Source organism: Aethalodelphis obliquidens, unplaced genomic scaffold (assembly GCF_003676395.1).
Source record: "Aethalodelphis obliquidens isolate GAN/ISIS:26980383/991018 unplaced genomic scaffold, ASM367639v1 scaffold5, whole genome shotgun sequence".
Taxonomy (NCBI): domain Eukaryota; kingdom Metazoa; phylum Chordata; class Mammalia; order Artiodactyla; family Delphinidae; genus Aethalodelphis; species Aethalodelphis obliquidens.
Window position 1 is genome coordinate 41,900,176 of NW_020837949.1, and position 13,873 is coordinate 41,914,048.

Genomic DNA, 13,873 nt, shown 5'->3' on the forward strand with positions numbered 1-13,873 from the left:
CCACAATTAGTCAGTGATTTACATATATGTACATACACTTGAAACAGGATTTCTTAAGCACATACTGCTGTCCTTGTTAATTCTTCTTCCTCATAAAATGAAAAATATTGCTGCTTTTAAAATTTGTTGTTGAATCATAAAGACATACTTGTAGTTTCACATGGGTTCTCTACATACATTTTTGGTAGCTGACTATTTTTGGATCTTTCTTTTAGCTTTACCTTTGACATGGGTGATGCTGTTCAACAGCTTTACAAGCTGCAGGTATTCTATATTAGGAAAATGATGTCCAACTGACATCACTGTATATAACTCAGGTCTTTCTCTCATTGGTTCTCAAATACGTAACTTTTTCGTTCTCCCACATTTCATAAAGGGATATAAAACTATATCTGCAGAAATGAATTTCTTTCTATTAACTACTGGGTTTTATTTAAATATCCATGGAATAAAATCTGTGCCTGACCTTTTAAAAGTGCATGATTAACTAGAATGTTAAAACTTTGCTATTTAAAAATTACTTTATCTTAAAATAGAAAACAAAATGCTTTTTATGTAGACTCAAGAATTTCACCTAGTCTATAACTGGTAAACATATGAAATCATATTTCTGACTGCTTGTCCTGGAAGCAAAGTTCAAAAGACATTTCTGGGGTGCTTATTGTTGGTGCCCCAGTAGATTCAGAGTCTGTGATATCACAGTGAGCACAGTGGGCTCATTAAGAAGTCTACCCACAGTCCCTGTACTGCTAATCAGTACTACATAAAGCCTGTTCAAGACTGTAGTGGTTAGTTCAGGGCCCCCGTACAATTTTAGTAGTAAGAGATCCATTCAGCTTTTTTTCTCTAACTTCCAAAAGCAATTTTTTTCCCTGGAATTAGATAAAATAGTCCATAGAGAAAGTAAATACCTGGTTACTCTCTTGAGCTCCTTTTCTAATTAACACACTAAAGTTAAATCACTGCTGAACCAACTGGTAAATCTAGCTGTATGAGTACATCTTGTACTATTCTTGAAACTTCCCTTCAGTTTGAAATTATATCAAATGTAAAGTAAAAAAGTTACCATTGATACTCTTGGGGATGATGAAAGAAGGACCAAAAAGATACTGGAAAGAGAAAGTTCTAATAAATGAAAGAAAATTCCAAAGAAATCTGAAAACTTGTGTTGAATTTGATTCACTTCCTCATTCAAAGTTATGGCAGTAATACTAGATATGGTGACACATCAATTGAGCAACTAACACACACACACTGAGAATATTTATTTTCTACGACAACTCCACAATCATTACATTCTGAGCCAACAGTCTACCTCCTGGAAATATAAATAACAACAAATACAATTCTCAAAATCCTTTTCAGGGACAAAGTGGATCAAAGGTGGTTCTTTAACTGTTATAACAGATAGATAATATTTTCTATTCTTTTAGTTTATAAAGACTCAAACAAAGCTTGATATGGTTCACATTTTTTTGTTATATTTATTAAAAAAATTTTTTTTTTGGCTGCACTGCGTGGCTTGCAGGATGTTAGTTTCTCGACCAGGGATTGAACCCGGGACCCGGCAGTGAAAGCGCCAAGTCCTAACCACTGGACCACCAGGGAATTCCTGATATGGTTCATATTTTAGAGGGATGGCTGCAAAAGGACTTCGTTCAAAATTTCTCCATCAGATATTATTTGCCTTTGTCTCCAGAAAATTTTATCCATTGGCAAATCCATTCACTTTTTATAAATGAGCTTGTAAGAATTGAACTTGAAGACTTAACTTTATTGCTGTATCTTACAGTTGCAGTTTGAAGCTTTTATCTGGGTTTGGTTCACACTTAACATCACCTAACACTGCAGGGGACGTGGTGCCAGCTTCTTTAGTGGCACTTAAACCACTTCCAGTTCTATGTATGCCTCTGCCTGCTCCATGGAATTTTAGGGACCATGTGATCTCATTTCTGTTGATAAATTATTGTGAAAGTGTTTTCATGAACTATAAAGCACTTTAGAAATCTAAAGTATTTTCATTTATAATTATTCAGTAGAAAAAGATAAAGAAATCCCATTTTTGAGGATTTAAAAATCTTGTTGGTGTTTTACAATTCTAGAATATATTGACTGCTTAGGCTTTAGAAAATGTTTGTAATTTATTTCAAACAAATAAAACTTTTTATCTTTGCCCTGAAAACTGACCTTTAATACTAAATCCTAGCCTGAAAGAATGGCTAGAAGAATGGCTTTCACCCTTTAGAAATCCATGCCCTTAATTAAAGGGGTGGCTGAGTGTGAGAGAATGTTCTCTACAAACTCTTGATGGCCACACTTTAGGGGCAACCTCAGTGGTTCCTGTATATTTCTTTCTATGCACACAAAGACCTGTTGCTGTCCATTAAGAACAGGTTTCTTACTTATCTAGCTTATTTCCTTCACTGTTTACCATTGTCCATTAACTAAGCTGAAAAGGAAATTAGCAATTTTATTTTTGGCTACTCTAGAGTGAATGTGCATGGGACAATAATGAGCATTTCTGAGGCACTGTCAAGTGTCCTTAAAAACTAATATCAAAGAATCAATCTTACAACTTGCCAGTGTTAATGATAGAGAAGTTCAGTCTCTCTGGTAAGGATAGTGTGGGAAGTTCTATTTTAAGTGAGGTAAATAGCTTTTTGCAGCTTGTACATTGGTTAGCTCACATTAAGAAAACTTGAAAAGTAAAAAAAAAAGACTGTCTTTTGTAATGAAAAAAACAATTCTTTAGATGTTAATAGTTTAAAATGAAAAGTAGATACACTCTGATCAAAGGGAAAGTTGCTTATTGGCAAAATAGTATTTCAAACTATTATATATCTCAAAATAGATATATTTTTGATTGTGTTTATTCCTTACTTTGAAAGAGGAAGGCATGCCGCCCTCAATCTATAACTTTTTTTCCAGGTTAAGACTATTCTGTGTGTGTCTCTCTTTCCAAAGATGAATGTGGGTTCTCATTTTGACACAAATGAGCTATGACTCTCTTTAAAGGTGTCTGTCGTTCTAATTCCAATAATTCTCCTCCATTCCTTTTAGCTCTTAACACTCAGAAATTTTGCAAGTAGAGCATCTTTTAATCAATGTTTTATTTATTTATTTATTTATTTTCTTTGTAACCTAACATTTTTCCGTGAAGGTGCAGTGCATATATTTTAATGGATCTTTCTACATTAATATTGTGAAAATTATGACTAGCACAACATAGACACTTAACACTTCAGACTATGATTCTTATTAGGAAATTTTTTTTTCCATATAAGCATAGAGTCTGTAAGTAACATTATATGGGAGGATAATAAGAGACCCACTAATATGATTCTTATTTAGTCAGATGGAAAGGGGAACAGGGGTAAATTTATATGCTGAAAGCTTTATATCATGTATTTATGTCAGGTATTTCATATAGTATTGAACATGAAGTTACTATTGTGGTATCCATTATGGTATATATCGGTACCCATGGTATTAACAAATGAGGCTGCCAAGTCAGCATGAGGTAACGTTCTTGTTTTTATTCCCCATTACTCACCAATGCTGGCCTTCTAGACAGCTTCCCTATTCCCCAGTCGAGCTCTAGCCTTTCACTACTCTCTTAAATACTTCACACGGCAGCCACACTGTTTGTAAAAGGCCCCCATTTCAAACTGTCTCTATCCATTGACTTCCAGCCTGTTTTAGGACCAGTCTGTCCTCAACTACTTCCTTCTCTCTGAGGCCTTCTCTGACCATTCCACCCAATTTAGGCCTCTTGTGAACTTCCTTAGCAATTTTAACCTCTATCACAATACTGAGAGACATTAAGATATTCTTGGGGTGCCATGATGGAAAATGAACAAACTTTTTATTTCTGATTTTATTTCCTTGACCATGGAAATGATACAGTTTTGTTACACTTTCTTCCCTTTCCAGATAACCAAGCTGAAAATAGATAGTAATCCTTTTGCCAAAGGATTCCGGGACTCCTCCAGGCTCACTGACATTGAGAGGTAATGAGAATTTTCTGTTTACTTTCTTGCCTAGATAAGATAAAGAGAAGCACTAGTTTGTAAGAGCACACTCCTTTCAACACCAAAGAGCCATAACCTCACTGTATAGAGTCTCCAATACTCTGTATAGTCTCCAGTTCTCTGCCCCACCTTCCCTTCCAGTTATAAACCCTGTAGATAGGCAACTGCTTAAGCTTTGACAGCTGCAGCAGCTGGATCTATTCTACACTCAATTTCTGAGTGAAGTGGTTTCTTTGGACAGGACATTTTTTCAACGGGGCTTCTTTGTTATCAAAGACACAGTCCTCTACATGATATTAAGCTTCATGTCTTGAGTGGCAATCCACAGAGAAATAGATTCTTAATAGCCTTTCCCTTCTGAAGTGGATATATTTGTTAACATAAAGACTATAAAGGTAGTTTGGAATTTTGAAACAAGGAGAGGCCATTTAAATCAAGGGGTATATTTTACCTACAGCATAGACTGCTTATACTTAATAGGAAAGCTATCAGATCTCAGGACCTTTAAGAAGGCAAGTGACAATCATGTGCCGTAATTTACCCCACTTTTTATTTAATTAAAATGGTTCACACGGTGTGAGACTGTCTACGTGATGAGTAATGACTATATTGAGGTGCATAGTTTGCCCAAAATTAATGTCAAAAAATGTTTTTTTCAAGGAGAAGATTATTTGTATCCCTTAAACATACTATGTAACTTTCTGTACTTATTCTGTTTTGTTTTTGGTGAGCCCATTTAAGTTCCACTCTCTTTACAAATTTGAATTATATAATACAATGTTATCAACTATAGTCACCATTTCACACATTAGATCGTCAGATCCTACTCATCTTCTGTATCTGATCTTTTATGTGGCCTGGAATCTTTTGACAGGTGGGGTACCCTAGCTTTATCTCCAAATCTTTGTGTGATTTCCCTACCGACTGCTACATGTTTCTGCCACACTCTTTGTTACCTACCACATGGTCACATTTGACCTCAGCACTTCTCTCTAACCTGTCCTGGAAACTCAAATTAAAGGATGATTATGTGTTTTAGCAACATCTGTCGTATCCTTCCCTCATCCTTCCCAAATGGCAGAGCATAGGCGTGTGGTTTTGACTTGTGGGAACAGATATAGAAGCTCAGTGGGGAGACAAAGTATCCAGCAGGAGAGACTGAAATTTGGGTAGAACTGTGGCATCTGAGTAGAAAAGATTAATTAGTTGGAGTGCTTGACAAGTGACTGTGGGGTATTGAGAGATCAGGGAAGGAAACTTGAGCTTGTTGAAAAATCCATTGCAAAATGCAGAGAGATGGCAAGGAGATAACTCTCCAATTAGGTGGGACATAGGTGTGCAAATAGGTCATAAGACCCAAGTCAGTGAGAAAGTGGTATCAGCAGCGTGGGTGACAAAGGAGTCCATTTACAAAGGCTACTTGCATTTAGGTGTGGCCTTTTTTATCTCCTATTTCTGGAGTGCCAGAGGTACTGATTCAGACTGGGTTTATGCAAATGGGATTTTAATATGTGAACAACTTCTCCGTTCTAGTCAGGGGTCAGGCAAGAATGAAAACAGTGGCTCAGTCGGGAAGTAAGATGTGTTTTTACAGTGGGCATCATATCTTCTGTCTCAAATCAGTGGATGAGCATGGTATATAGAGACAAAGTCATGGGTTAGAGCCCCAGCTCTGCCTTTTCCTGCCTGAGTGATCCTAGAGAAGTCACCTAACCCCTGAGTCTGTTTCCTCATCTAGAAAAATGGAGAAAATAACCCTGCTTACTTCAAAGGTTTATTATGAGAACCATGTAAGATGACATTTATGAAAGCACTTCTAAATCTCAAAATGTAAAATAATTATATTTTATTAGATGAGCATAGTTTTACCCCATCTAAGCTACTTTTAATAGTCTTAATAAACTACTCCTAGAGTAAAAATAGCCCCTTTTGTTGCACTTGTGCTCATGAGAGACAAGTACCCAGACTCACTACCCTTTAGAGAGACGGATTTGATAACACACACAGCCACATTTTCCACTTATTTAATAAACATCCTGATGTGGGGAACACTCACATGTACATGAAGCTAAGAAGCTTTCAATGGTCTGAGGGCCAAGAGAGCATCTTATGTAACTAGCTGCAAGTTTGCAAGATGACCTAAGTAGTGTGAAATTGGCCAAGGTTTTGGATTTCATTTCCAGGTATTTCAGTCTGAATTTTTTCTAAGCAGCCTTTGGGGATGGGACAAATCAGATCAATTGATCTTTGGAGACCTAAAGAAATTAAATTAGTCTGGAGTCAGTTACTGCACTAAACCATCTAGTAATTGAATTGCTCCTTGTAACTGACTGAAAACAGCCCTATTTGTAACAATATAGAGAGCTTTTTTTAATAAGAGATCTGAGAGAAAAACACATCTTTTTAGGACATGATGACAGAAATTGCACTTTTCTAACCTAATTGAATATGATGTTATAAATATGTGACCTTAATGATTTCAAGTTTCCTGTTCTAGATTTACAGCTACTGTGTGGGACACCCAAACAAAAATGCCTTTAGGATTGGATCTGTTTGCCTTATACCTCTAAACTCACAGTATTATTCTTTCTACATCTGCACAAACTTTGAGGATACTCTAAAGGGCATTCTGGTTTTCTTGCTCTCATTTTATGAGGTTCCATTCAGATACCTGAATGTCTTACATACTTCATGTGCAGCCTTCTCCAGGGACAGCATCTCCCTCATTTATAAAAGGCAACTCATTACCAAAAGTAGAAAGTGTTTTCATTAGATGCTTTGCACATATACCTACAATGGACAGCCAAGAAGCAAATCAAAAGCTCAAAGGGATTTCTTAATATAATCTAATTTATAGTTATTTAGTTCAGGGAAAGAATTATCTGCTGGTGCCATATAATAAATAACTTACAGACACTCTATCAGTTGGTTTTTCTTTTGTGGGGAGGGAAGGGGCACTTTGTATAGTAAGTGAAGGCATGGTATTACTTCGGAGAAAGCAGAAATGACTATGAAGATATTTAAATGTTCAAAATTAAGTTTCTTCTGTTAAGTTTTTTTGTTTGTTTGCTTTGTTTTTTACAATTAGAGTTCATGCTTATTGCAGAAAAATACTGACAAGCAAGAAAAAGAGCATAAAAAAAGTAACAAAATCCCATTCACTCAGAGATAACCACTGACAAAACTTATATGTTCTTCCAGATACTTTCCTATGCACATATGAACATTAACTTCCTTTGAAGTTTACCACACACACTATTTTTAATCATTTTTCCCTTAATATCAATAGGTATATGTCTGTAGTATACTTTTTAATGGCTGTCTAATTTTCCATTGTGTACAATAATTTGACCAATCCTATAATGTTAGTTACTTAGGTTTCCCACTCTTTGTTATGACAAACAGTGCCAGGAAGTAAAATGTATATCTTTACACATGTTACTCATTATTACTATAGGATAAATACTAACAAATAAAAATGCTGTGTAAAAGGATACACATTATTTTAACCATAATGTTATTTTTAATTGTTAAATTTTGGGGAAAACCTGAATGTTCAACAATAGGAGAATGGTTTAATAAATTTTTATAGTCATGCAATGGAATTCTTTAAAATTGTGGTAAAATATGCATTTTTAAGTGTATAATTCAGTGGCATTAAGTACACTCACAATGTTATACAACCATCACCATATCCATTTCCAGAATGTTTCCAACATCCCAAACAAATAAATCTGTACCCATTAAACAGTAACTCTCTACTCCTCCTCTCCACAGCCCCTGGTAATGTCTATTCTACTTTCTGTCTCAATGAATTTGTCTAGTTTAGGTACCTCATATAAATGGAAAGATATGCATGTTTTAAAGGCTTTTCATATATACTGCCAAGTTTCCTTCAAGAAAGATTGTCCATGTCATGATCAAGAGTGTCCATTTCTTTGCACATTTGTGAAATATGATCATCATCTTGTTATCTTTGCCAATTTGATAGGTGAAATTCTGCATTTCTCTTTTGTAAATTGACCTATTTATGTCCTTCGCCCATTGTTTTTTTCTTTTGGATTGTTCATCTTTTCTCTTATTCATCTATAAAAGCTGTTCTTATGTATTAATATTTTTATTGTTAATATATATTGGAATTATTTTATCCGTTTGAAATTAGCTTTTTACTTATGTTTTTGATAAACAGAATATTTCATCACCAAATGTATTGTTCTCTTTATGATTTCTATCTTAAAAAGATTCTCTAGTCCAAAAAAACATAAATAGGTAAATATTCAACTACAGATTTTCTATCGTTTTATTGCTTTCTAGGTTTTTATTTAAATACTTAACTCATGCAGTATTGATTTTGTATAAAATAGATGTTATTGTATATTTTTTATAAGTGGCCCCAAAACTATATATTTACTAATATATTCCTTCCCACTTTTAAAAAATTTCCCCTTTATCATATACTAAATTCTTACCTATAGTTGTTTTTAGTCTCTTTATTGATCTGCCAGTATTGTATTGTTATAATTTTGGTAAATTGGTATAATATATAAATATTTGATGATAGGTATAGATATCTGATATGACTAACTCCAGATCTTTTTTTACTTGTCATTTTCAAATTTTCTTGACATTCTTTGACATTTATGCTTCCAGTCTCTGGAATTTTGTCCAGTCTTCCCAAAAAACGTCATTGGAATTTTGATTGGGCTTGTGTTGAATTTATGTAATAATTTGGGGGAGAAAAATGATATCTTTACAGTATTGAGACTTCTAGGAGTATGTCATATGTTTGTCTTTTTACTGAAACCTCTTCTTATGTTCTTTAGAAGTTTTGGTATTTTCAAGTTTATAAGTCCTACACAGTTTCTTAGGCACAAAGCTACATTGTCCAGTTAAATAGCCACTGGCCACAGATGGCTAGTGAGGACCTGAAATGTGGCTATTCCATATTAAGAAATACCATAGGCACCAAAAAACAAAACAAAAACAAAAAAACAAGCAACAAAAAAACCCAAACACTGATTTTTAGGGTTTAGTATGAAATAAAAGACTGAAAGTATCTCAACAATAGTTTTAGGATATTGATTACATGTTGAAATAATATTTTGGAGACATACTGGGTTAAATAAAATACTAAAATTAATTTCACTTGCTTTTTCAAAATGTGACAACTAGACTATTAAAAATTACATACGTGGCTCACGTTACCTTTCTTTTGTCTAGAATGTACTAGAATTTTTAATTAGAAATCGGTCTAGTCTGTAAAAAGCTATTGATTCCTATATGTCTTTGGCATCCTGCCATTTTATTGAACTTAAAAAAAATAGTTTTAACAATTTTTCCTTTTATTCTCTTGAGTTATCCACTTAGGTTTCTATATCATTTGCAAAAATGATCATTTTATCGTTTTCTTTCTAGGATTTACGCCTTTAACAATGTCTTTTTCTTGTTTTATTACACTGACTAAAATTTCCGGAATACTATTAAAAAGTGATGATAGTTAGCATTTTTCTCTTGTCCTTGACTTATTTAGTAACACCTCATGTTTTATCATTATATATGGTTTTCATTGGCTGTTGGTTTCAGATTGATATGCTTTATCATATTGAGGTATGCCTAAATTAAGAATATTTTGCTATCCTGAATGTTAACTGAATTTATATTAAATGCTCTTTTAACATCCACTGAGACAATTTAAATTATTTTTCTACTTTTAAATAACAATATGATTAATTCTAGTCATACTATGTTGAGCCATCCTTGTATTTCTGGAATACATCCTATCTGGATTTTATCTGTTTTTCTTGTAATATATTGCTGGATTTAACTTACTCATATTTTATTTAAGACTCTTTGTATCAGTCTTCATAACAGAGATATACTTTGTGTCTTCTTTACTTCTCTGTCAGTCTTTGGTATCAGGTTTCTGCTAGTTTGTTTGAATAAACTGAAATATCTTCCTTCTTTTTATTGTTTGATCCGTTTAAATCCAAAGAAGTGATACTTTACAGTCTTGCCCATAAATTCATCTGGGTGCACTATTCTTTTGAGGAATACTTCTTTAACTCCTTTCTTAGTTTGTTCCATAATTTATCAGTCAAATGATCATTTACTTCTATCCCATTTAATGCCTGTCTTGAGTTCTACTTTGTCTCATCTTATATTGGTATATCTTAACATTTTTTGCTTTTATTTGCCTTCCAATTTTTAAAAATCTTTGTCCCTACAGCAATAGACCCCTCTTTCTCTTGCATAATCAAACAAATATCTTGACATTTCTTTCATTAAGTAAAAAACAACCTTCTCTTGATGCCATGTGTCTCTTGAGTTACTGATTTTCCCAGTTTTCGACTCCTTCTTATAGTAAAGCTCCTTAAAAAGAGTTGTGTGTATTCTCTTCTCAGTTCCTCTCTTCCCTTTGTCTCTTCTACCCTGTCATTTAGAGTTTCACCCACACTACCCCACCAGTCCACCTCTGTCCCGGTCACCAGTGAACTCTCCATTGCTAACCACAATGGTCAATTCTCAGTCCTATCTTACTTCACCTATTACCAGGGTTTGACACTGTTGTTTATTCTCTCCCTTTTTCCTCTTTGCTTCCAAGATCTCTCACAATCTCTGGTTTTTATTCTACTCCATTGGCCATTCTTTCTCCATCCCCTTGTTGGTTCTTCCCCTTGTCCTCCATCTGTAAACAGTAATGTGTTCCAGGCCTTAGTCCTTGGACCTCTTCTCTTTTCAGTTCGCATCCCCTTCCTAGGTGATATCACCAGTTTCATGCCTTTAAATGCCATTATATGCTGGCTACTATCAAATTTACATCTCTGGTTCTGGCCTCTCTAGAGTCGAAGCTCTGGCTGGCTATTTCTTTTACTTTTCCGTCTCTGCTAAGGGTACCTCACATCTACAACAGGATGCCCAACTACACTCTTCAACACCTGCTCTCCTCTTACAGTTCCCTTCTCAGCTGCATCCCTCCCGTTGCTCCAGCCAAAAGACTGGGTGTCACCCTTGCTGACCCCTCTTTCTCTTTCCACATGCAGGCAACTAATCATTCTAACTATATCCAGAGGAGTCCAACTACTTCTTACCATTCTCACTGCTACCACTCTTATCTAGGACAATACCATCTCTTTCCTGAATTATTACATTAATTTCCTAATTGATCTTTCTACTCCCACTCTTACTGTTCTTAAGTCCATTTTCAGTTCACCAATCAGAATGATCTTATCAAAGAAAGGAAGTCAGATCACATCACTCTTGCTCAGAGTGACTCATCTTCCCATTCACAGTAAAATCCAAAGTCCAGACAAGGCCTGAAAGGTCCCATAGAATCTGATTCCAGCCCTCCCAGTTACCTCTCTGAACTTACCTACCTTTGTCTTGCTCACTTTCCTTTGAACATGCCCAGACCCATCTTAGCCCCAGTTAGGGCCTTTATACTTACTTACCCTCTGCCTAGGTTATGCAGCCCCCAATACCTGGTCCAATGCCTTGTCTTTTGCTTCCTACTATATCCCCAGAGCCTAGAATAGTGCCTGGGATAGAGTAAACACTCAAATATTTGTTGAGTAAATAATGATGTGTCTTTAAAGATGTCATACAGAGTATCTGTATTTTTAAAACTTTGTCTGAAGGTCTTTGTGTTTTAGTTGAAAAATTTAATCTATCTCCAAGTATCATGACCACTGATATATTTGGTATTGTTTCTTTCTACCTGTTTCTGCTCTCTGTTTAATTCAACTATTTGTTTTACCCCTTATTTTCTCTTCCTGTCTTTTGTTAAATTTATCAAGTCCCAGCACCACCCCCCACCCCACCCCGCTTTAATTACAGTTAACATTCCACAGCCACCACATGTCAGCCAGTGAGCTATGCAGTTGACACATTTTATTTCAGCTACACTTCAAAATAATTCTCTAATAAAGAATGACTATCATCCCTATTAAGATGAAGCTTAAAGAGATTAATACTTTATTCAAATTCACATACGGTAATTTGTGACAGCTGAGCCTTATACCAGGTTAGTTTGAAACCAAAGTCCTTTCTCTAATGTTCATTATATTTCTTTTTAATATAATTATGCTTTTAAATTCTGAAAGACATAATTGTAAAATTGATATTTCTCTGTTATTGTTAGGAATGAAACTATACATTTTCTTTTCTTGTAAAATAGGAGATATTTAGTATGTGATTTTTTCCTTGTACTGCCCCTCCCTCAACCTATAGCATTGATTTAAAAAATCTGGGATTTAAAATCCAGTTTATTCATGCATCTTCTTTATCTTCTTTTTCAATTCTTTTTCTTAATGTTAATGTAAGGATCACAAATACGTCAACCACAATCATTTAAATTTAATTCTAGTCACACTCATTTCATTGTTTAACGCTCATTTCTTCTGTTATACTCTGATTACTGGAATTGTGTTCTGACTTTATTCTCAGTTGTTGAAAAATGTTGAGTAATTGGTTGAGGAAGGATATATGGGTGACCCTCTTTATCAGTTCATACATATCTGAGAGGATCTGTTGCCATTATTATAACCTGACTAGCGTCACTGTCTTTCTCCTCAGAACTCTTTCAACCTTCCTTTGTCATCTAGTTTTTAAATACTGTAGATAGGGTAAAAGCTGATGCTAAATTCACTCTCTTTCCTTCGTTGGAAAATTACCTTTTTTTCCTATCTGATAAAAATGCTTTTAGAAAGTTTTCTTTGAAATTCAGAAATTGTACCAGTATTTGTTCAGTTGTAAATTTTTTTCATTCGTATTTACAATGTAACTGAGCCCTTCCAATTGAAAACTCAAGTCGTTACTTATCTCAGGAAAATTTTCTTGTTCTTTTTTTTTCCTCCTCTTCCTTATTCTTTTTGCTTCTAATTGTTCTGCTCTATTCAGACCTACTAAAATTCCTATTATATAAATGTTACAACTCCTGAATCTATTCCCTACTTCTTTCATCTTTTGTTTAATAATTTTTATTTCTTTAACTGTTTACTCTGATATTGGAAGAATTTCCTATATGAGTCTTCTAATTTGTTGATTCTGTTTTCTACAGCATCCGGTATTCTGTTTGCTGTCCTTATTGAGTTCTTTTAAAATGTGGTAATTATTATTTTGTCACTTTCAAGTATACTTTTACATTTTCAGATTGTATCCTTTTCATTCCTGCTAGTCCCTGCTTTATTAGTATAGGGTCTTCTTAAATCTCACTAAAAACTTGAAACTACAAATTAGAGTCTTAAAACATTTGTTTCTTGGAACAAGTCTGTTTCAAAAGAGATCACTTGTTCCGTTTTTAAAAATTAGTTTTCTTCTTTTGAATTGCTGAGTGTTTTGTAATTCCAATTATCTTTCTCTAGCTCATGTATAGAATGGGATGTCTGTTTAGCGTTAGGAGCTGAGATTAATTGTGAATAAAATCATGTGGCTCTTTGTTTAATCTTGCAGGTGCAGACTGAAGAAGGGGTAATAATTTAAACTTACTGTGAGTGTGCCAATTTGGAAATAAAATTATTCTATTTGGGTTAGGAAGTTGTTGCAGGTAGGTGGAGATAGCCTTGGAAAAGGGAGTTTTACCTTTGCATTGATTATATTACCCTGTCTGCCTCAGCAGCTGGAAATCAGCTGTTCCCTCACCATGCCCAGCAAAGCAACCTCATGGCCCTCCTCCAGAGCCGGTGGTGGTCATTAGCCCCGCACCCTTCAATGTACCAAGACCACAGTGTGCTAGCTGAGAGGGTGCTGCTGTGGGATCCCTTCCTCATGGCCTCCAGCCGTGTAAGAATCTGCTTCTCATCAACTGCTCAAAGATCTGCCATTATCATTAATCTCCGCTGCTCCAA

General features: G+C 34.8%; 1 protein-coding gene across 1 annotated transcript in view; it reads left to right on the forward strand.

Moving 5' to 3' along the window:
- TBX20 (T-box transcription factor 20) overlaps positions 1-13,873 on the forward strand; it is a 51,070-nt gene that overhangs the window by 18,522 nt on the left and 18,675 nt on the right. The window contains exon 6 of the mRNA XM_027101314.1: positions 3,934-4,010. Coding sequence (XP_026957115.1) covers positions 3,934-4,010 — 77 coding nt within the window. The remainder of the gene's footprint in view (positions 1-3,933; positions 4,011-13,873) is intronic.